Raw genomic sequence first — 24,430 nt, forward strand, 5'->3', positions numbered from 1 at the left:
ACTGTCACTAATAGGTCGCCAAACCTAACCTAACCTAACCTAACCTAACCTAACCTAACCTAACCTAACCTAACCAGCAGCTTGTGGAGTCAATATCGTGCGTCTAATTGTGAGTCTTATGAGGTCCTACTTGACTTGGAGGATCACGTCTGAAGGTCTTTTACAATCAAGGATATTTGTTCAAGTCTTTCCTTCAATTCTCCGTCACCTCACTTCTCTTCTCTCCCTTACCTCACCATCTCCCTCAACTCTCCCTCAATCCTCCCTCAACTCTCCCTCAACTCTCCCTCTCCCTCATCTCTACCTCAATTCTCCCTCAATTCTCCCTCAACTCTCCCTCTCAACTCTCCCCACAATTCTCCTCGCTCTCCTCAATTCTCCTCAACTCTCCCTCAGATTCTCCTTCAACTCTCCTCAGCTGTCCCTCAAATCTCCTCTCCCTCAACTCTCCCTCAATTCTCCTCAACTCTCCTCAATTCTCCCTCCTCCCACCCATCTCCTCAGCTCTCCCTCCACCACCATAATATCAGATGTGACACTCCATGTTCTTCTGATGACAACCCCATTCACCCTCCTCTCCCTCTTTCCCTGCCCATTTCCCACTCTCCTCCCTCTCCTCCTTTCTCCCTCTCCTCATCCTCTCTCCCATCTCCACCTACCTCCTTTCATCCTGCCATCCTCTCAACCCCTTACCCCTCACCCACTCATCCTCTCTCTATACCACACCCTTCCCCTCTACACCCACCCCTCCCACCCCACCTCCCACCCCACCCTCTCCCACCACCTCCACCTGTCTTTTCCACCCACTGTCTTACCCACCTCCCACCCCACTCTCCCCACCACCTCCCACCCCACCCTCTCCACCCCTCCCACCCTCTCACCCTCCTCCCACCACCTTCTACTCTCCCACCCACTCTCCCACCTCAAGTTTCATGTAACAGATGTTGACAATGGCCAATTAGACTTCCCAGAATGCATCAGGGTTATAGAACTTGGGTGTTTGTTGGAGACGGGGTATCGACACACTAATGGCAGAACACGGGTTCGAATTCCCTCCATCTTGTGTATAATTCGATGCATTAGACACACACACACACACACACACACACACACACACACACACACACACACACACACACACACACACACATATCAAAATCTAATTACCATCAAGGTGTTAATAAGTGTTTACCTGAACTACCATAGACGCTCGTCAGTTCTAATTGGGCTTGACGACCACTTGGCAGTTAGGTGAGGCGCCGTAGATCACCCGAGTGCCTCGTTAGTGACTACACCTTAATTATGAGTTATACGATTATCAGATTATTGGTGTGTGTGTGTGTCAATATATATATATATATATATATGTCAATAATATTTCTCACTTCAGATGACAGGTGTAAACATTGAGAAGTCTGCTAGGTACTGATGCAGGACCTTTACCTCTATGTTTAGTGTGTCTGACTCCCTCACTACTACCTGACTCCCTCACTACTACCTGACTCCCTCACTACTACCTAACTCACCTCACTCTACTACCTGACTCCCTCACTCTACTACCTGACTCCCTCACTCTACTACCTGACTCCCTCACTACTACCTGACTCCCTCACTACTACCTGCTATTAGGACTTAACTTTCTCTCTCTATATATATTAAGGCTTAACTAACACCTATGGTATTTAATAATAATAATAATAATAATAATAATAATAATAATAATAATAATAATAATAATAATAATAATAATAATAATAACAGATTTCTTTATCTATATATTCCGTTAGAAGGAGTTTTCACATCTAACGGACACTCGATATAACGGACTTTCATCTCTATATAGTCCGCTAAATAGAGGTTTCACTGTACGGTAAATACATCAAGCTCACAAAATGGCGTCACTCTTGCACTGAGACTCTAAACAACTTAAGAAACACAAAATTTAACGTAAGATTCTTCGAGCATCTGAACCCTTGGCCGGATTACTGTCTTAACGAGGGGATTATCTTAAGTTATAAAGAGGGGGGAGAGGGGGAGAAGGAGTGGGAGTTGGGAGTTGAGTGGGATGCAAGATGAGAGGGGGTAGAGAAGGATTATCTAATATATTATTATCATCATCATCATCATTATTGTCATCATCATCATCGACACTACACCCTCCCCCTCCACCCACTCACCCACCCACCCACCCACCCACCCTAGTTTTTATAACCGGAATAGGCTAAAAAAAATCCCATGGGTAGGGCTAGGTTAGGTTAGGTTAGGTTAGGTTAGGTTAGGTTAGGTTAAGTTAAGTTAGGTTTCGTTAAAATGAGTAGAAATCCAATTATAGACCCAGTAATCCTTGGAGATTTATAGCTGTTTTGTAACCTGGAGAGTAAATCCCCCTGGTAAGATGTGAAGATCTACCTGTGAGGATTTTTAACGTGAGGGATTTATCTGAGGATGTTGACGGATTAAGGAGGCAGATGAATTACAGATTAGTGGAGATTTATGTGGCGGATTTTTCATTATTTACTCGCGTTTAATTATTTGTTATGTCACCATACCCGCCTCACACACACACACACACACACACACACACACACACATGACCTTGACCAAGTTCCATCATTTTCCCTTTACTTGTTTTGACGTGGATGGTTAAAGGTCAAGAGCCATGACCCCGTTGTTGTGACCTTTACCTGCCGTCTGACCTTCCGTTAATTACACATTACCTGTCTTGATCAGCACTAAGAACCAGCGCCCCTCTCCACCCGGATTAGTCCACTGATTACCTTGAGGTGATGTTACCTAGACACACAGGTATACATGCACGTGCAGGTATACATAAACATACATACATAGGGACGGAGAAGTATACATATACATACTGTGCATAGGGACGGAGAGGTATACATACACATTCAGGTATACATAAGTATGATTACATACATACATAAGTGGAGGCACACACACTCATAAACTCACGCTTGGATACTTCACACAGACTCACGTAAGCTGCCCATTAATACTCTCTCTCTCTCTCTCTCTCTCTCTCTCATCACTGAACACAAAACTCAAAGTAACTTTAACAGATTCTAACAAAAACTTGAAAAATACACAAAAATAAACCAAACACACACACACACACACACACACACACACACACACACACACACACACACACACACACACACAAATCATAACACCTGTTTTCCTTCCTATATTTTGGTGGTTTTAATCCCTGTGTGGCAACCACTATGACGTCATTGTCGACGCATGTTGCCATCAATATTTTGTTTACACAACAGCATCCTGGGGAGATCGATACTCGTGATGTATAAGGTATCTCATCCTAGGCTGGGCAGTGGAGGAGGAGGAGGTGAAGAGGGGAGATAGGGAGGAGGGTGGGAGAGACAGTGGAGGTGGGGGAAAAGGGAGAAAGAGATATATAGAGGAGAGATAGAGAGATATGAGAATAAGAGAGAGAGAGAGAGAGAGAGAGAGAGATAGAGAGAGTAATTATCCCCGGCCGCATCATAATAAAGCTCAAGGGGCCATAACTGTATCAGATAATATCACAAAACACTAATTATCAAACTAGTCTGAGATCGTGTTGTGATGTATCCACACACCAAGTTTTAATAAGCTCCATCAATATTTTCTCAAGTTATCGCATGGACAACAACCCTGACGGACAGACTGACAGACAGACGGACTCACACAGAAAATGCTATTAATCTGAAAGTCAAAATTGAAGAAACTCCTCAAGTATATTTTCTCTCTATTTTCTCCTTTCCCACCAACCTCGTTAAGAAAGTAATTAAGACACTGAGGAAAACTATCTCAAAAAAAAGTGAAAGTATAATTTTATAATGAAAGAAAGGCGAGAAAGTTTATATAAAAAAAGTTCTTTAAAAATTCTAATTCCAAATTCAGGTCTATTTTAAGCGTCCATTTGTATAATTCTCTATAATTCCTCTGTTCTACTTTTATTTCATTTTATTTCTTCTATTCTCAGCCTATAATCTTTGCGTCCAATCTTTTTTTTATTTTTGTAATCTCTTCCATTTGTACTTCCAATCTTTCCCATCACACCCGTCCCTCCCTCCCTCCCTCCCTCCCTCCATCACACCCGTCCCTCCATCCCTCCCTCCCTCTCTCCCTCCATCCGTCCTTCCCTCCCTCCCTCCCTCCCATCACACCCGTCCTCCTCCCTCCCTCCTCCCTCCTCCCTCCTCCCTCCCTCCCTCCCTCCCCTCCCTCCCTCCCTCCCTCCTCCCTCCCTCCCTCCCTCCTCCTCCTCCCTCCTCCCTCCCTCTACACCATAGTCTTTTCCTCCCTCTTGTCTATCTCACCGCTGCCTCTCACTCTTACCTGAGGCGCTAATGACGAAGTTACTAATTAATTAACTTCCTAAGTACACGATTAAAATTAATGTTCTATATCATAATTAACTTCTTGGAATGATCTAATTACTTTAATTCATAGAAGGCGGATTATATTGGCTAAATAATTGAAAGATATTTTGATTTGACTTTTCGATATAAACTTCAATATTCATTCGTTATTTACAATGAAACCTTCATTTAACGGATCCTCCTCGATTTAACGGACTGTCAGATATAACGGACTCTCGATATAGTGGATTTTTCTCTCTATATAGTCCATTAAATAGAAGTTTAACTGTAATGGTAATTGGTCATTTAGTTCGAGATAATTTAAGAGTTTCCGTAAGATCGTAACGTTAAGAGGAAATTTTATCTGAATGTGACTCTTATCTTTATTTTTATCGTTATCCCCTGTCGTTAAAGATATTATTAGACATTCAGGTAATTTCACAAAGACTTACTATTGGCTCTACAAACACAGACGAGAAAACGTTACAACCAAGTATCGTTTTGTCTTTTGTATCTGAATAACTATGGTTGACAAGGTAACACAAACTGTCCCTATGGTTGACCAGGTAACACAAAATGTCCCTATGATTGACCAGGTAACACAAGATGTCCTTATGGTTGACCAGGTAACTCAAACTGTCCCTATGGTTGACCAGGTAACACAAAATGTCCCTATGGTTGACCAGGTAACACAAGATGTCCTTATGGTTGACCAGGTAACTCAAACTGTCCCTATGGTTGACCAGGTAACACAAAATGTCCCTATGGTTGACCAGGTAACACAAACTGTCCCTATGGTTGACCAGGTAACACAAACTGTCCCTATGGTTGACCAGGTAACACAAACTGTCCCTATGGTTGACAAGGTAACACAAACTGTCCCTATGGTTGACAAGGTAACACAAAATGTCCCTATGGTTGACAAGGTAACACAAAATGTCCCTATGGTTGACCAGGTAACACAAAATGTCCTATGTTGACAAGGTAACACAAAATGTCCCTATGGTTGACAAGGTAACACAAAATGTCCCTATGGTTGACCAGGTAACACAAAATGTCCCTATGGTTGACAAGGTAACACAAATGTCCCTATGGTTGACCAGGTAACACAAAATGTCCCTATGGTTGACCAGGGTAACACAAATGTCCCTATGGCGACAAGGTAACACAAATGTCCCTATGGTTGACCAGGTAACACAAAATGTCCCTATGGTTGACAAGGTAACACAAACTGTCCCTATGGTTGACCAGGTAACACAAACTGTCCCTATGGTTGACCAGGTAACACAAAATGTCCCTATGGTTGACAAGGTAACACAAAATGTCCCTATGGTTGACCAGGTAACACAAAATGTCCCTATGGTTGACCAGGTAACACAAGATGTCCCTATGGTTGACCAGGTAACACAAGATGTCCCTATGGTTGACCAGGTAACACAAACTGTCCCTATGGTTGACCAGGTAACACAAAATGTCCTTTCTTCTCTTGGCACTTTCGACAATTCAACTTCCAACTCCTTCCGTCCAACACTTTGGCAGAATTGAAGGGTTTTGTCGTTTCTGCGAATGTAAGGGATTTTCATCTCAGCCTCTTTCCAGCAGTCAGGGTCCAGGGATTCTTCAGGGGTTGCTTATACACTCTTAGGGTCTGGAACCGCCAAGGAGTTAAGGTCTGGGTTCAGCATCGTCTTCTATGGTGGTCAGATGTTTGGGTCGTAAGTCAGGTTCTGGAAATTCCTTAAAGGAGATCGTTGGTTTTGATCTGTCAGTCTCTCCAGATTGCATTTGCAGGTATCGTCATTTTCCATCTGTCAAGTAATGGAAAATTCCTATACGATCAGCGACGCTTTCCATATATCGACAATAAATGACACGAAGTGAGAGTCTGGAAGGTGTACATATTTCTAAAGCCTTTTCCAGTTTGATAAGATCTGGAAGCTCCCTTGTACTCAGCGACGTCTTCCAGAATTTTTGTCCTGAAAGGTTTTGGAGTTTAAGAGTATTTTTAAGAGTCCACGTCTAGAAAATGTCTTGTACTTAGCTACGTGTTCCATGAAGCTCTTAATGTCTAGAATTTTTTTCCAAGAGTCTAAGTGTAGAACTCTTATGTGTTCAGCGACGTCTTCCAGGAATCAAGATGTAGAATTTTTCTTGGATCCAGCACAGTTTACCGTACCTCAGAGTTTAGAAATCTCCAAGAGTCGGTACAATCATTCACCAACAATCAAGTCCTGGAAAATTTTCTGGTCTCGACAAAGTTTTCAAGAAATCACAATATGGAATTTCTGGAAGAGTTACAAACATTTTTCAGAAGCCGAGGTCTGGAGGCTGGCGCACACATCAACACTCGACTCGTTAGAGGCTTTCCATGAGTCACATCTGGAGTCACTGGTTAGTAATACAGTCTTCCAGAGGTCACAGTCTGGAAATTATATTAGTCTCAGGATCTTTTTCCAGGAATTAAGGCCTTAAAACTCTCTTAAGCTCAGCACCTCACCTAGGCTTCAGGTCTGGAATCTCTGGAAGAATCAGAACCAATCTCCACTCGTCAAGGTCCTGGAAACAACTCAAAACTCAGAAACGATTCGCAATGCTCTGAAATCATTCCAGAATTCACCCTTTAATGAGAACGTCCAAATAATTAAGTCAGACACATCCAAGGAAAAAATTAACACGTTTTTGTTTTGCAGACATTAATTACAAAATGATGTATTCCAGTAATGAGGACAAAAAAAAAGGTATATTCTTCCAAGCACAGCAACACGTTCGCTATATTGATTCAAAAGCAAGACTCATCCAACACACGTAAAAGTCAATTTCAATTCCTGATTTACCTCAAAACTGAATGAGAAAAAGAGGAAATATTTATACGGTCCTTAGAGCCTCCGTTATAGAGATGTGCCGGGTATATATCTTTGGAATAACTGTTTACTATCTGAATAAATTTTCACCTGTGTCCTTCTGTGTCTTTGTTGATGTTACATATGCTGAGTCATTTCACATATTATTGTTATTTTAACCCAATAGTTAAGGGTTATCTTTCTCTTCTCTATTTTCTCACCTTTATTCTTTCCATATCTCTCTCTCTCTCTCTCTCTCTCTCTCTCTCTCTCTCTCTCCTTCTCCTGATCCTCCTCCTCCTCCTCTCTTGAAATCTAAAATCATTGAGAATTCTCACTCAACTCCTCAACAAAACAGCTGAAGAGAGAAATGTTGGAGACAGCGAGGGTCTTATTATACACGCAAGACGTAACTGAGAGAGACGGAGATGACAGGTAGAGAGAGAGAGAGAGAGAGAGAGAGAGAGAGAGAGAGAGAGAGAGAGAGAGAGGATTTTCTCCTGAACGACACTACCTTGACAGAGAGATTTATTTCCCTGATAAATCGTCAGTTCGTGTCTAAATCTCCAACGCCATGGGATTTACCTGACCTGGTGTGGGTAGGATTACTTGCCCTCTCAATCACGATGGTGGATCTTGATGGGATTTCTTTTTTGGTGGTCGAATGTGGAGTCAATTTTTTTTTTAAATGGATTTTTTTAAAGGTTGATTTTCTTAGGTCAACCACAACAACAACAATAACAACAACAACAACAAAAACAATTAACAAAAACAAATACACAAAAAACAGCAAAAACAACAACAAAACAAGGATACACAACCAAACACGAGAGGTATAATGAAACACACAACCCAAACACGATAGAAAGTTTACCCATAGAGCCGAGGGGTTGGTGGGAGGGGAGTTCATTAAGCTTCTTTTGTCCATACAATGACGGGTTATGATGGTGGGGAGGGGGGGTGGTGAGGGAAAGGAGAGTGGGGGGTGAAAGGTTGAGGAGGGGTGAAAGGGAGGGGGAGGAGAGGGGGACTTAAGGGAGGAAGAGAGAGGGAGGAGGGGAGGAGAGGGGGACTTAAGGGAGGAAGATCAGGAGGGTGAGGGGCGGGAGGGGTAGGGAGAGGGGGACTTAAGGGAGGAAGATCAGGAGGGTGAGGGAGGGAGGGGTAGGAGAGGGGGACTTAAGGGAGGAAGATGAGGAGGGTGAGGGAGGGAGGGGTAGGAGAGGGGGACTTAAGGGAGGAAGATGAGGAGGGGGGAGGGAGGGAGGGGATAGAGAGGGGGGGTTGTGTGTGTGTGTGTGTGGCAAAAAATAACTACAATAATGACGAATTACATGAATCATTACAATAAGAAAAATAATAATACAAAGGCTTTATAGATAATTCAGTTACATTAGTTTTATGATTGGTAATTAAGGTAATAAAACAGGTAATACTGTGTTAGGGTTTAGGTGAGATTAAACCCGTGTGGCGTAAATGACATTTTCGCTGGTTTCCGGGTTATGTGGGAGAGATTGATAGAGGGAGTGAGGGAGTGAGGGAGGGAGGGAGGGAGAAAGACGTGATATATAGAGGGAGAAGTTGAGGGGAGGAGAGAAATGGGGAGAGAAAGGGAAGGAAGGAAAAGAAAAATAATTAAGAGGGAAGGGATATGGTAAATAGAAAGAGGGATGAGAAAGAAAGAATGAGAAAGAAAAAGGAAACAAAAGAGAGAGGTAGGGAGGCAGATAAAGAGAGGGGATATGAAAGAGTGAAAAAATGAGAGAAAATGAAAGAAAGAAAGAAAGAAAGAGAGAGAGAGAGATATCATTCATCCCACACTGTCTCTTCATTAATCTCTATATCAACCCGAGCATAAAAAAAAAAAATCTACCCCCATCTGATAACTTAATTACGGAAGAGTTTGTTTACAGTTTCCCGTTTTCTGTGACCCATTATCCCATTTTCTTTGAAGGGTAAACATAGGTAGAGTTAACATTACCAGAGAACCAAGTCTAATTGGGTCACCTCCACCCATACGGTATAAATTGTCCTCCTCAATTGTGACCATTAGGGGTTGGAACCTATTACGACTGTGTTCTCGTTTCCGATGGTTATGTTGGGAATGATTAGGATTGGAACCCGATTGGAACCCGATTGGAACCCATTAAGACGGGAACCCATATTTTTCTCAGTAATTGTGGGTTACAGAACGCCTCTAGTTACGATAAAGTTAATTTTACCTCTTCATTACTGGGAAAAAAATTAACGTTGGAACCTTTGAGAATCCATCTGTGTGGCTTAGCTAAAGTGAGTCAGTTAGATATTCGTAAAAATTATCGTAGAAACCTTTGAGAATCCATCTGTGTGTCGTAGCTATGTGTTTTTTAAAGAGTTTTGCTTGTGTTGGGGGATTGCCACCAAAGAGGGCTCCCTGAGTGAACTTCTGAACCCTGAACCCCTGAACCCCTGGAACCTGTGAACCCTTGAACTCAGAACCCTTGGGGGACACACAAGTGTGCCAGAGCTTGTAAGAGACAGACACACGGACAAACACGGAAATGAGTGACGGGTAACAGGTAAAGAAAGTGTGTGGGAGACAGATGGACAGAGAGAGGTGTAGAGTGTGTGTGAGGACAGAGACAGACAGAGGGAGAGGTGTAGAGGTGTGTGTGGAGGCAGAGATAGACAGAGAGAGGTGTAGAGGTGTGTGTGAGACAGAGATAGACAGAGAGAGTGTGGAGGTGTGGGGAGACAGAGATAAAGACAGAGACTGAAACACATAGCTAAACAGATATAGATAGACAGACAAACAAACACAGGATAGACAGACAGAGAGAGCATAGACAGACAGACAGACAGAGGAGAACAGTAGAATGTCTTATCCACACACACACACACACACACACACACACACACACACACACACACACACTCAATTCCCCTATAAACTCTGTCAATATTTAAACTCATTTGACTCCCTCCCCTAAAAAATCTAATAATTAAACTTTTGTCCAACAACAGCGTCAAATTATGATATCTTTCTCCCGTAAACTTTAATATTAGTTAAGTTCATTCAAGTTTTTTTTAATCTACACGGCCTCCAGTTCTATTAGTGACCTTATTGAATGACCTTTGAGTGGGCATTATGGTTGACCTTTAATTAGACTTTACGGTTGTGAGGTCAACTAATTGGGTAGGTTATTGTTATTGTTTATGCATTACTCTTATAGATTAATGAGTAGGGTAGGAGGGCTGTGGTCGCCAACCCTCAGCCTGACATCCCTCACTGACTGACTGACTGACTGACTGATGTATGTCAACCACTTACCTTGAGAATGGAAGGAGATAGGGTAGTCAGACTTGGTGTATGTCGTTACCATGACAACTCCGTGACCTGATTTGCTGCTTTCTAGGTCAAAAGGTCAGGTGTCTAGATCAGTGGTGTCTGTCTGGCTGTACGTATTTGTGTATGTGTGTCTGTATGTATGCAAAGAATGTGTTTTTGTCCGCATATGTGTGTGTGTTTACATATTTGTGCATGTCTGTTTGTCTCCGTGTTCTCTCTCTCTCTCCCAGAAGGTCAGAGGCAATAAACAAATTGACCATCGTCCTTCGTTCATGGTAACTCGATCCTCTGTTAACAGCTGACTCATGTAAACAAACAGTTGCCAGCTACTGATTATTTCCTTGAGCCTCGATGGTATTAATTCTCCTCTTGGTTATTGACTTTGTTTATTTATATATTTGTTTTAAGTAACATTCAGGTGGTTATGTTATTGTGTAAATCTTTAATTATATCTCTCTCTCTCTCTCTCTCTCTCTTAACAAGCAAGACATCACTAAAACGAAAGAATGAAAAGGTACAAAGAAAGCAGATGAAATACATACATAAAGAGGGAACTAAATGACTGTAATTGGGACGTAAAGCCAATTAGATTCATTCCCAATTATACTTGAAAAAACAACTGAATTAATCACATTAAAAAAAATTAACTTAACCTAACCTAACTTTACTTAACTTAACCTTTTGACCCTTAAATAAAACAGCTGCAGGAGTTTCTATGCTGAAAAAAAAAATTATATATATATATATATATATATATATGCAAGTAAATCACTGTACTCACCCTGAAGATGTGAATTACACAGCGCTTAGAACTTCGTGTTTTCTTCTTTCTTGTGGTTATCAGCATATATATATATGTATATATATATCTTGATAAAATCACACGGGAAAATGGAAACAACAAGTACCTTAACTTTCGTCTTTTATATATATATATATATATATATATATATATATATATATATATATATATATATATATATATATATATATATATATATATATATACCAAGTTTGAATGCAATTTGTCTTGCCATTCCCTACAGACAGAGATAGATACAGACAGCGCTGAGGGAGTGTTAGAGGCGGAGTGGATGCAGTATACTGTATACTAAATGTGTCTCCGGTACATAGACATTCATACACACACTCACACACACACACACACACTCACACTCACACTCACATAAACACACAGCTTCACATTAACACACACGCCCACCTAAACACACACACACGCCCACCTAAACACACACACGCGCCCACGTTAACACACACAAGCCCACACCCACAACAACTAATCCATCATTCACCCACACAGTTTGCATGTGTAAAATGTCTCAATAATTACACATGTCAAATAGAAAACGCACACAGTCATCTACCCACACATACACACAAGTACACCTACACATGACCTACACACACACACACACATGGGTCAAATCAAAGCAGGTATTTCCCCATTACCCTACAAAAACAACCCTTACCCTCTCTCCCACACAAACACACACACACACATTACCCCCCTCCCCTCCCCACACACACACACACAGGGGCATATCAAAGCAAGTATTTCCCCATTACCACTCCACATACCTCACCAGAGTGGCGGCCCCCCAACACTGGCAGCCAAATTCCCCGGCAATATTCAACACGAGCTGGAGAGATACAGCCCAGAGAGTCGGCAGGACACCTCCACAACACACCTTTAACCTCTCTCAAATTTCGACACAGATTTTTCTATTTTTTTCTATTTTTTACTCAAGTTACTCCTTAGTGGTTCTTCGTTTTCTTTATCTCTCTTCCATTCTGTTTTTTATTTGAGATGCAATAGATAAAGTCTGTTGTGTTAAAGTTGCCTGGGTAATATATTTTTAACTTTTCTGAAATTTATGTAAAGGATTTGTATTTTTTTTCTTAAGTTACCCCCTTTGTGTTTTTCCTCCGTTTTCTTTATCGTTTTTTTTTCTTTTTTGTTGTTGTTTGAGATAAGAAAATAAAGGTCCATTCTCAAGCGTTGCCTCGAAAATATAACTTTGAGTCAGCAGGTCATATTTTCTCTACTGATTTTGTTTATATTTCTAAGTTACCCCTGAGTGTTTTTCTCCATTTTCTTTATCTTTCTTCCGTTTTCTATCTTTCGCTACCTGAAACACAAGAGGAGGTCTGGTGTCAAATCTTGCCTTTAGAATTCACCTTTAAGACGGCCAATATTTCTACGCTTATATTTTACTTTATAGATCCCCCTCCCCTCCCCCTGTTATCATTTATCCTCATTTTCTTTGTCTTTCTTCTTTCACCCTTTGTGTATTTTTTTCCTTTTAGACAAACTCAGACTTCAAAACACAGCCCAGTTATCAAAGAATTACACATTGACATTTCCCTTCTATATGTAAGTTACACCTCGTGATCTTCGTCGTTTTCTATGTCGTCTTAAGTTTTATTTTGGGGTTTTCGTTTTAATAGTAAAGTATAGACTCCATAATACAACTTTAAAGCGTTTCTAATTCGTATCTTGACTTTGTTCTTTTATATCTAAGTTACCCATTAGACATTTCTCCATTTTCTTTGTAATCTTCCTCGTTTTTAGGGGTAACTTTGCCTTTTTTTTTTAGGTGTTAGATTTTTTATTTGACATTTGTTTTTTTATTTGTTTTCATTTTCTTGGTTCTGTTATTTATTTACTTTGATCCTTTTTGTTTATATTCCTCTTTTGTTTTGTTTTTTTCATCTTTATTTGTTTTCGTTGTTCAGTCTTTCTTTCACCCTCGTTTGCTTTGTTCTTTCTTTTTTCTCTCGTTCACTTTCATCTGGCTCTCTCTCTCTCTCTCGCTCTCTCTCTAACTGTCTTTAATTTTATCTCTCTTGTTTCTTCTTTATGTTTTTTAGTCTTTCTTCTCTCTTGCTTAATTCTTCTTTCTTTTCCTCTTGCTTATTATTTTTATTTATCTCTTTACCCCCTCCCTCTTTCACCCTCCCATTACCACTCTCTCTCTCTCCCCTCTCCCCACACTCCCTTACCTCTCCCTCTCCCCCAAGCTCATTAACCCCACTTTTCCCTCTCATAATCACTCTCACTCTCCCTTCCTCTTTCACAATCATCATAATAACTCAACTCAAAACGAATTAAAAATCAAGACGGAGGAGATAGAACAGAGCTGTTATTCTCCTTCCTTCCTTCCTTAATCCATTCCTTCCTCCTTCATTCTTTCCTTCCTTCCTTCCTTCCTTCCTTCCTTCCTTCCTTCCTTCCTTCCTTCCTTCCTTCCTTCCTTCCTTCCTTCCTTCATTCATTCATTCATTCATTCTTTCCCTCCTTCCTTCCTTCCTTCCTCCCTTCCTTCCTTCACGAGTCTTCGGTTCTTCATGGAGTGAGACTGGAGCAGAATTTTTTTTTTATCCTCATGGTGGTTAGGTTAGGTTAGGTTAGGTTAGGTTAGGTTAGGTTAGTTAGGTTACGTTACGTTACGTTAGGTTACGTTACGTTGGGTTACGATAGGTTAGGTTAGGTTACGTTACGTTAGGTTAGGTTAGGTTAGGTTAGGTTAGGTTAGTGTTTGTATTAGGTTAGATTAGGTTAGTACTAGATTAGTTTAATGTATATAGTGTAATTTCAACATTATTTTATATCGAGTTCAATCAGTTTCCTCTATTGTATATTTCTTGCTAATCATGTGAGTGTATCTCTCTCTCTCTCTCTCACGTCATTATCTCACTTTCTCACAATCATTATCTCACTCTCTCTCTCTCTCTCTCTCACACAGGGACGGAGATCGTGTTTGGTGACGACAGTGGTGGGGTCAGTCTGCTACACGTCCCTACCCTCATCGTTACGCCCCTCGTCTCAAACTTCACTTTTGTAAGTATCGTGTGTGTGTGTGTGTGTGTGTGTGTGTGTGTGTGAGTGTGTGTGTGTGAGTGTGTGGTGTGTGTGTGTGTGTGTGTGTGGTGTGTGTGTGTGTGTGTGTGTGAGTGTGTGAGTGTGTGTGTGTGTGTGTGTGTGTGAGTGTGTGTGTGTGTGTGTGTGAGTGTGTGTGTGTGTGAGTGTGTGTGTGTGTGTGTGCGTGTGTGTGTGTGTGCGTGTGTGTGTGTGTGTGTCAATAATAACTTACGTAATTAATTAAGACAGTTCTTAAACACTTAACTAATATATAAAGAATTACTCGCCATTTATACCTTTGAAAAAAATATAACATTGAGTCGTAACTTTAAGTAATCCAGTTAAGAGGCGTCCTCCAATCACCAGTTAGGAAAGAAAGTTGACCAGCCAATCACAGAGTGTCTGGGTAGAGGCTCTCAATCACATTGGTTCGTTCAATTTGACCGATTTGTTGAGGGAAAAAAATCACTTCGCGGATATAGATGGAAACTTGAGCTAAGAATGCATCAATGGAATGGTCGGACCAATGAGAACTAGTGGTGCAAAAAGTTCTGATTTGTCATTTGGTCGAATGTGGTATTAAGATTGCAAGAGGTGATACGTCAAGTGCATTCACTAGATATCAGATTAAACTTTTCTCTTAGCCAATGACAGATGGAGATATGAAAACTTCTTATTTCTCATTGGCTGGTTGGAACATTAAGATTACAATGCTGATACGTCCAGGAAGAACTGCCACTCCAACTCGATACGAAATGTGAATTGGAGATTAAACTTTTCTTCTAGCCAGCCAATGAGAATCCCAGGCGCTAAAATTTCTTATTTACCATTGGCAGGAAAGTCATATTAAGATTTCAAAACAGATATGTCAATAAGACTTACTCGATGTGACGTATTTGGCGAACTTTGGATTTTACGAGAGAGATTATAGTATTTCTCTCTCTCTCTCTCTCTCTCTCTCTCTCTCTCTCTCTCTCTCTCTCTCTCTCTCCAATCACTCTTTAATCCTGTAATAATCCTCTATTAACCTTCTCTAATCCCTCATTCTAATCTTTCATCCAAACGAAGATTAGGAAGCATAAGGCGACCTGAAAACTGTAATCTTGGCAATATGTACTCAAGGGAGTAAATCATCGTACTCAAGGGGGTAAATCATCGTACTCAAGAGGTTAAATCATCGTACTCAAGAGGTTAAATCATCGTACTCAAGAGGTTAAATCATCGTACTCAAGAGGTTAAATCATCGTACTCAAGAGGTTAAATCATCGTACTCAAGAGGTTAAATCATCGTACTCAAGAGGTTAAATCATCGTACTCAAGAGGCTAAATCATCGTACTCAAGAGGTTAAATCATCGTACTCAAGAGGTTAAGTCAACATTTTCCCTCTAACTTGAGATGGTTAAAGACGTGACACTCTTGTACACAAACTTTCTCCAGGTGACGTAACGCAGATGGCGCGGCGCTGACAAACGGAGCTGTCAAGAGTGAATCGATTTTACCAGTCCGACTTATATTGGCACACAAGTCATTAACTGGGTAAAAACACCGCAAACTCCCGAATGAGGTCATATATCTGATAGGGGAAAAATGGATATATTGTTTTATAAAGAGTCACGTCTATTGTTTATCTCTGCTGTTGGATTAATGGCTGGTTCTATTAGCATGTGTCTTCGTCTCTGTTTATTTACTTTAAGTCAGCTGATATGAAGATAGCTGTGGGTCGCTGCCAGCTATTGGTCGAGGCTCTGAGGGTAAATACCAATAGAGATCCAGTGTTTTACTCACACAGTCACGTATCTCTGACGAAGGACTAATGAATGTTTACCTTCAGCCACGTATCTCTGCCGGAGAAACCTTTGTTTATTTACATACAGTCAGCTGATGCCGGGGTGGACGTACTACCGTCAGCTGATGCCGTGACGTACCTCACCGTCAGCTGATGCCGGGGTGGACGTACCCGTCAGCTGATGCCGGTGGGACGCACCTCACAGTCAGCTGATGCCGGGTGACGTACCACCGTCAGCTGATGCCGGGTGGACGTACTCACGTCAGCTGATGCCGGGGACGTACCACAGTCAGCTGATGCCTGGTGACGTACCACAGTCAGCTGATGCCTGGGTGACGTACCTCACAGTCAGCTGATGCCTGGGGACGTACCAGTCAGCTGATGCCTGGGTGACGTACCTCACAGTCAGCTGATGCCGGGTGACGTACCTCACAGTCAGCTGATGCCGGGGTGACGTACTCACAGTCAGCTGATGCCGGGGTGGACGTACCTCACAGTCAGCTGATGCCGGGTGGACGTACTCACCGTCGCTGATGCCGGGTTGACGTACCTCACAGTCAGCTGATGCCGGGGTGGACGTACCACCGCAGCTGATGCCGTGGACGTACTTCACCGTCGCTGATGCCGGGTGACGTACCTCACCGTCAGCTGATGCCGGGGACGTACCTACCGTCAGCTGTTGCCGGGTGGACGTACCTCACAGTCAGCTGATGCCGGGTGGACGTATCTCACCGTCAGCTGATGCCGGGTGGACGTACCTCACCGTCAGCTGATGCCGGGTGGACGTACCACCGTCAGCGATGCCGGGTGGACGTACCTCAGCGTCAGCTGATGCCGGGGTGGACGTACTCACCGTCAGCTGATGCCGGGGTGGACGTACCTCACAGTCAGCTGATGCCGGGGTGGACGTACCTCACAGTCAGCTGATGCCGGGGACGTACCTCACAGTCAGCTGATGCCTGGGTGACGTACCTCACAGTCAGCTGATGCCGGGGTGGACGTATCACAGTCAGCTGATGCCGGGTGGACGTACTTCACAGTCGCTGATGCCGTGGACGACTACAGTCAGCTGATGCCGGGTGGACGTCCTCACCGTCAGCTGATGCCGGGTTGACGTACCACAGTCAGCTGATGCCGGGTGGACGTACTCACCGTCAGCTGATGCCGTGGACGTACCTCACCGTCAGCTGATGCCGGGGTGGACGTACTCACCGTCAGCTGATGCCGGGTGGACGTACTCACCGTCAGCTGATGCCGTGGACGTACCTCACAGTCAGCTGCCGGGTGGACGTACTCACCGTCAGCTGATGCCGGGTGGACGTACTCACCGTCAGCTGATGCCGGGGACGTACCACCGTCAGCTGATGCCGGGGTGGACGTACTCACAGTCAGCTGATGCCGGGTGACGTACTCACCGTCAGCTGATGCCGGTGGACGTACCTCACCGTCAGCTGATGCCGGGGTGGACGTACCAGCCGCTGATGCCGGGGTGGACGTACCTCACCGTCAGCTGATGCCGGGTGGACGTACCTCACAGTCAGCTGATGCCGGGGTGGACGTACCTCACAGTCAGTTGATGCGGGTGGACGTACCTCACAGTCAGTTGATGCCGGGGGACGTACCTCACCGTCAGCTGATGCCGGGGTGGACGTACCTCACAGTCAGCTGATGCCGGGGTGGACGTACCTCACAGTCAGCTGATGCCGGGGTGGAGGTACCTCACCGTCAGCTGATGATGCCGGGTGGACGTACCTCACAGTCAGCTGATGCCGGGGTGGACGTACCTCACCGTCAGCTGATGCCGGGGTGGACGTACCTCACCGTCAGCTGATGCCGGGGTGGACGTACCTCACAGTCAGCTGATGCCGGGGTGGGCGTACCTCACAGTCAGCTGATGCGGGGTGGACGTACCTCACCGTCAGCTGATGCCGGGGTGGACGTGCCTCACCGTCAGCTGATGCCGGGGTGGGCGTACCTCACAGTCAGCTGATGCCGGGGTGGACGTACCTCACAGTCAGCTGATGCCGGGGTGGACGTACCTCACAGTCAGCTGATGCCGGGGTGGACGTACCTCACCGTCAGCTGATGCCGGGGTGGACCTCACAGTCAGCTGATGCCGGGTGGACGTACCTCACAGTCAGCTGATGCCGGGGTGGACGTACCTCACCGTCAGCTGATGCCTGGGTGGACGTACCTCACAGTCAGCTGATGCCAGGGTGGACGTACCTCACAGTCAGCTGATGCCGGGTGGCGTACCTCGTCAGCTGATGCCTGGGTGGACGTACCTCACAGTCAGCTGATGCCTGGATGGACGTACCTCCAGTCAGCTGATGCCGGGGTGGACGTACCTCACCGTCAGCTGATGCCGGGGTGGACGTACCTCCAGTCAGCTGATGCCGGGGTGGGCGTACCTCACGGTCAGCTGATGCCGGGGTGGACGTACCTCACAGTCAGTTGATGCGGGGTGGACGTACCTCACCGTCAGCGTGATGCGGGGTGGACGTTCCTCACCGTCAGCTGATGCCGGGTGGACGTACCTCACAGTCAGCTGATGCCGGGGTGGACGTACCTCACCGTCAGCTGATGCCGGGGTGGACGTACCTCACAGTCAGCTGATGCCGGGGTGGACGTACCTCACCGTCAGCTGATTCCGGGGTGGACGTACCTCACAGTCAGCTGATGCGGGGTGGACGTACCTCACAGTCAGCTGATGCCGGGGTGGTACCTCACGATCAGCTGACGCCGGGGTGGACGAACCTCACAGTCAGCTGATGCCGGTGGACGTACCTCACAGTCAGCTGATGCCGGGGTGGACGTACCTCACCGTCAGCTGATGCGGGGTGGACGAACCTCACAGTCAGCTGATGCGGGGTGGACGAACCTCACAGTCAGCTGATGCCGGGTGGACGTACCTCACAGTCAGCTGATGCCGGGGTGGACGAACCTCACAGTCAGCTGATGCCGGGGTGGACGTACCTCACAGTCAGCTGATGCCGGGGTGGACGTACTCACAGTCAGCTGATGCCGGGGTGGGCGTACCTCACCGTCAGCTGATGCCGGGTGGACGTACCTCACGTCAGCTGATGCGGGGTGGACGTACCTCACCTCAGCTGATGGGTGGACGTACTCACAGTCAGCTGATGCCGGGGTGGGCGTACTCACAGTCAGCTGATGCCGGGGTGGGCCTCACAGTCAGCTGATGCCGGGGTGGACGTACCTCACAGTCAGCTGATGCCGGGGTGGACGTACCTCACCGTCAGCTGATGCCTGGGTGGACGTACCTCACGGTCAGCTGATGCGGGTGGGCGTACCTCACAGTCAGCTGATGCGGGGTGGACGTACCTCACCGTCAGCTGATGCCTGGGTGGACGTACCTCACAGTCAGCTGATGCGGGGTGGACGTACCTCACAGTCAGCTGATGCCTGGGTGGACGTACCTCACCGTCGCTGATGCCTGGGTGGACGTACCTCACAGTCGCTGATGCCGGGGTGGTGCCTCACAGTCCTGTGCCTGGGTGCTACCGTCAGCTGATGCCTGGGTGGCGTACCTCACAGTCAGCTGATGCCTGGGTGGACGTACCTCACATCAGCTGATGCCGGGGTGGACGTACCTCACAGTCAGCTGATGCCGGGGTGGACGTACCTCACCGTCAGCTGATGCCGGGGTGGACGTACCTCACAGTCAGCTGATGCCTGGGTGGACGTACCTCACCGTCAGCTGATCCTGGGTGGACGTACCTCACAGTCAGCTGATGCCGGGGTGGACGTACCTCACAGTCAGCTGATGCCGGGGTGGACGTACCTCACAGTCAGCTGATGCTGGGTGGACGTACCTCACCGTCAGCTGATGCCTGGGTGGACGTACCTCACAGTCAGCTGATGCCTGGGTGGACGTACCTCACAGTCAGCTGATGCCGGGGTGGACGTACCTCACCGTCAGCTGATGCCGGGGTGGACGTACCTCACAGTCAGCTGATGCCGGGGTGGACGTACCTCACAGTCAGCTGATGCCGGGGTGGGCATATCACCGTCAGCTGATGCCGGGGTGGACGTACCTCACAGTCAGCTGATGCCGGGGTGGACGTACCTCACAGTCAGCTGATGCCGGGGTGGACGTACCTCACAGTCAGCTGATGCCGGGGTGGACGTACCTCACAGTCAGCTGATGCCGGGGTGGACGTACCTCACAGTCAGCTGATTGCCGATTACTGCTAAAGATTTAATGTTTTGTTTACCTTCAACCGCGTATCTCTGCCGTAAAAATCCCAATGTTTATTTACATACAGTCAGCTGATGCCGGGGTGGGCGAGGCTCTCTGCCAGCTGATCGCCGATGCTGGGAGCGTCTGGTAGTCGAGATTCATTAGGAAACTTACCAAATTTTCGCTCTTTTGATATTAAACTACGAGGTGAAGTTTGTTGACGCAGATAGTGATATACCACGTTGAGAGGAGACTGGAATGGTGTATGAGGGAAGAAGCAGAGTGTAATATATCGCTGGTTTGTTATTTATGATTTTGATTATTATTATAGGGTGTGTGTGTGTGTGTGTGTGTGTGTGTGTGTGTGTGTGTGTGTGTGTGTGTGTGTGTGTGTGTGTGCGGAGGGATAAAATGTATGAGAGACATAATTTGAGAGAAAAAGAGAAAGAGACACAATGGCACAAGAGAGAGAGAGAGAGAGAGAGACTGATCGTATGACCTCGTGAAAGTCACATTTTCACATTTTTATTCAAAACTCTCTCTCTCTCTCTCTCTCTCTCTCTCTCTCTCTCTCTCTCTCTCTCTCTCTCTCTCTCTCTCTTTCTCCAGGTCAGTCCAGATAAACGAGGTCAATTTATCGCAGCATTTTCAAGTTTCATGAGTTATATGTCAAGTGAAAGAAAGAGAGTGAGAGACAGAGAAAGAGACAGAGAAAGAGACAGAAATTAAGTAAATAGGTCGAGAGTGAGAGAATTATCCCGAGAGAGTGTGATAGATGTAGATAAAGAAAGTTAAATAGAGAAAAGAGTTAGAGTGAGAATCAGAGACGGTAATAGAGAGAGAGAGAGAATGGAATTCCCTGTTGTCTTTCTCCTCCTTAGAATTTAATAACAGAGTTTACACCTGTTGAGTGGCGCCAGTACTGACTTCCCTCCCCCCCCCCTCCTCCTCCTCCTCCCTTCCTCTTTTTCTTCTTCTTCCTTCCCTCCTTCTCTCCCCCTTCCTCCCTCCCTAACTCCTCTTCCTCTTCCTCCTCCCTTCCTCCCACCCTCCCTCTTCCTCTTCTTTTATCTTCCTCCTCCTCCTCCTACTTCCCTTCCCCTCCTTCCCACTTCCACCTTTTCCTCCCTCTTTCCTATCTCCCCGTCTCCCCTCTCCCTCTCAGATAGACAGATAAATAGATAAGAGAAACAACACACACACACACACACACACACACACACACACACACACACACACACACACACGGATCAATATTCAAGACGTATTCCTGTTTCTTCAGAGTTAACCCCAAACTATAATAAACACTGTCTGGCCCACCGAGCCCCACCCACCCCTGACCCACACACCACCCACACACCCACCCACCACACACACCCACCCCCACCATGACCCCCCCCACACCCCCCCTAAACTCTATTACATTTTCATGACCGATAACCGTGACCTCTGACCTCTGTGCCAGGCCAAAGGTCAACTGGACTGACTGGCTGTTTGCAGGATTCTCGGAAGCAGAATAGTTAGGTGATTGACTTATTCGTTAAGGGGGTAATAATAATAATAATAGTAATAATAATAACAGTAATAATAATAATAATAATAATAATAATAATAATAATAATAATAATAATAATAATAATAATCATAATATAGTGGCGTAGTTATGAGCCACTATACTCGTAGCAGCAAACGTAGTAATACCCCGTTATAGTGACGTATATCGCTACCTGTACACCGTCACCTGCGCCATTATGAGTACTGATATAAAGGTGGGGAAGGTAATGGCGCTTAACCCCTTCACTACCCCTCCATCCGCTACTACCCCTCCACCCACTACTACCCCTCCACCCACTACCCCTCCAGCACCCTCCACCCACTACCCCTCCACCCACTACTACCCCTCCAGCCACCCTACCCCTACCCCCCACCCCCACCCTACCCCTCCCACCCCTACCCCTCACCCACCCCCTACCCCCCACTACTACCCCTCCACCACCCCTCCACCCACTACCCCTCCACCCCTACTACCCCTCCCCCTACCCCTCCCCCCACCCTACCCCCCCTCCACCCACCCCTACCCACTACCCCTCCACCCACTACTACCCCTCACCCACTACTACCCTCCACCCACTACCACTCCACCCTACCCTACCCTACTACCACCCCCTACCCCTACTACCCTCCACCCCTACCCCTCCCACCCCTACTACCCCTCCTACCCCTACCCACCCCTACTACCCCTCCCACCACTACTACCCCTCCACCCCTACCCACCCCTACACCCCTACCACCCCTCCCACCCCACCCTACCCCTCCCACCCCTACCACCCCTCCACCCCTCCACCCACTACCCCTCCCCCACCCTACCCCTCACCCCACTACTACCCCTCCCCCACCCACTACCACCCACTCCACCCACTACTACCCCTCCCCCCTACCCACCCACCCACCCCTCCACCTACTACCCCCCCACCCTACCTACCACCCTACCCCTACCCACTCCCACCCCTACCCCTCCACCCACTACTACCCCTCCACCCTACTACCCTCCCCCCTCACCCCTCACCCCACTACTACCCCTCCCACCCACTACCCACCCTTCACCCACTACTACCCCTCCCCCCTACCCCTCCACCACCCACCCTTCCACCCTACTACCCCTCCCACCCTATCCTCCCACCACTACTACCCTCCCACCCCTACCCCTCCACCCCACTACTACCCCTCCACCCTACTACCCTCCCACCCTACCCCTCACCCACTACCCTCCTACTACCCCTCACCCTACTACCCTCCACCCTACTACCCCTCACCCCACTACTACCCTCCCCTACCCCTCACCCTACCCCTCCACCCACTACCCCTCCACCCACTGGTAACTTATAGGGAAAGTTAGTGATATTTAGGAAGGATGAAAAGGCTTGAGATAGAGAGAGAAGAAAAAGTGAGAGAGAGAGAAGAAAAAGTGAGAGAGAGAGAGAGAAGAAAAATGAGAGAGAGAGAGAAGAAAAAGTGAGAGATAGAGAGAGAAGAAAAATGAGAGAGAGAAGAAAAATGAGAGAGAGAAAGAAGAAAAAGTGAGAGAGAGAGAGAGAGAAGAAAAATGAGAGAGAGAGAGAGAGAAGAAAAAGTGAGAGATTAAACTTTAATTTGAGGAAAAGAGATAGAGATAAATAAACAGGAGGTGTATAATTATAGAGAGAGAAAGAAAGACAGAGACAGACAGAGATACAGACCTACAGACAGACAGGCAGACAGACAGACAGGCAGACAGACATACAAACAGACAGGCAGAGAGACAGACAGACAGACAAATCTCCAGGGAAGAGGAATTTCTTGTAGCAATTTCGTCAGAGGAAATTATATGTAGACAGAAATTAATCTCCGCCGGAAATAGAAAATGGAAACACCGAAATTGAGCGTCATAAGTAACCCAATTAATTCGTGTTCTTTTATAAGTAAACTTAATCTAGTAACTGGAAGTGTACTTAAGTTGATTGGCTGTGTGTGTGTAAGTTATTATTAAGTGGTGAAGAATTTGTTAAAATGTTGGTCACCGACTTGAGAAAATTATCAAAATTGGCCAAAATTGGTCAAAACTCGTATAAATTGGCCAAAAATCGAAAAAAAATTTTCCCAAAATCATAAAAATTGGCAAAAAATCATAAACATTGGCCATAACTCATAAACATTGACCAAAACTCGTAATAATTGGTAAAAAAAAAAGGAGTAAAAATTGGTTAAAATTGGTACAATGTTATCATCCCAAAATCGTAATTCTGTTTCAGCCGGAAATTTGGTCTTTTTAAGTAAGTAAATTAATTAAAGTTTATGAACGTTTTATGGTGTTGTGACGGCTGGGAGAGTGTGTGAAAGTGTGTGCGTTTGTGAGAGACGGGAGAGTGTGTTTGTTTGTGAGTGTCTGGGAGAGAGAGAGGGTGAGTGTGGGAGAGAGAATGAGTGTATGAGAGAGAGGAAGAGTGCGTGAGAGACAGAGAGAGTGTGTTTA

The 24,430-nt window shown here is 45.7% G+C and overlaps 1 protein-coding gene across 8 annotated transcripts in view; it reads left to right on the top strand.

The window, feature by feature from the left end:
* LOC121863433 (inactive dipeptidyl peptidase 10-like) overlaps nt 1-24,430 on the top strand; it is a 107,098-nt gene that overhangs the window by 44,293 nt on the left and 38,375 nt on the right. For all 8 annotated transcript variants that reach the window (XR_006088388.1, XR_006088387.1, XR_006088390.1 and 5 more), the window contains one exon: nt 14,318-14,412. Coding sequence is in view for 1 of the 8 variants with exons in the window: in XM_042362094.1 (XP_042218028.1) it covers nt 14,318-14,412 (95 nt within the window). In the remaining 7 variants the exon portion in view is untranslated. The remainder of the gene's footprint in view (nt 1-14,317; nt 14,413-24,430) is intronic.

The sequence above is a fragment of the Homarus americanus genome, unplaced genomic scaffold (assembly GCF_018991925.1).
Source record: "Homarus americanus isolate GMGI-L3 unplaced genomic scaffold, GMGI_Hamer_2.0 scaffold49339, whole genome shotgun sequence".
NCBI lineage: Eukaryota > Metazoa > Arthropoda > Malacostraca > Decapoda > Nephropidae > Homarus > Homarus americanus.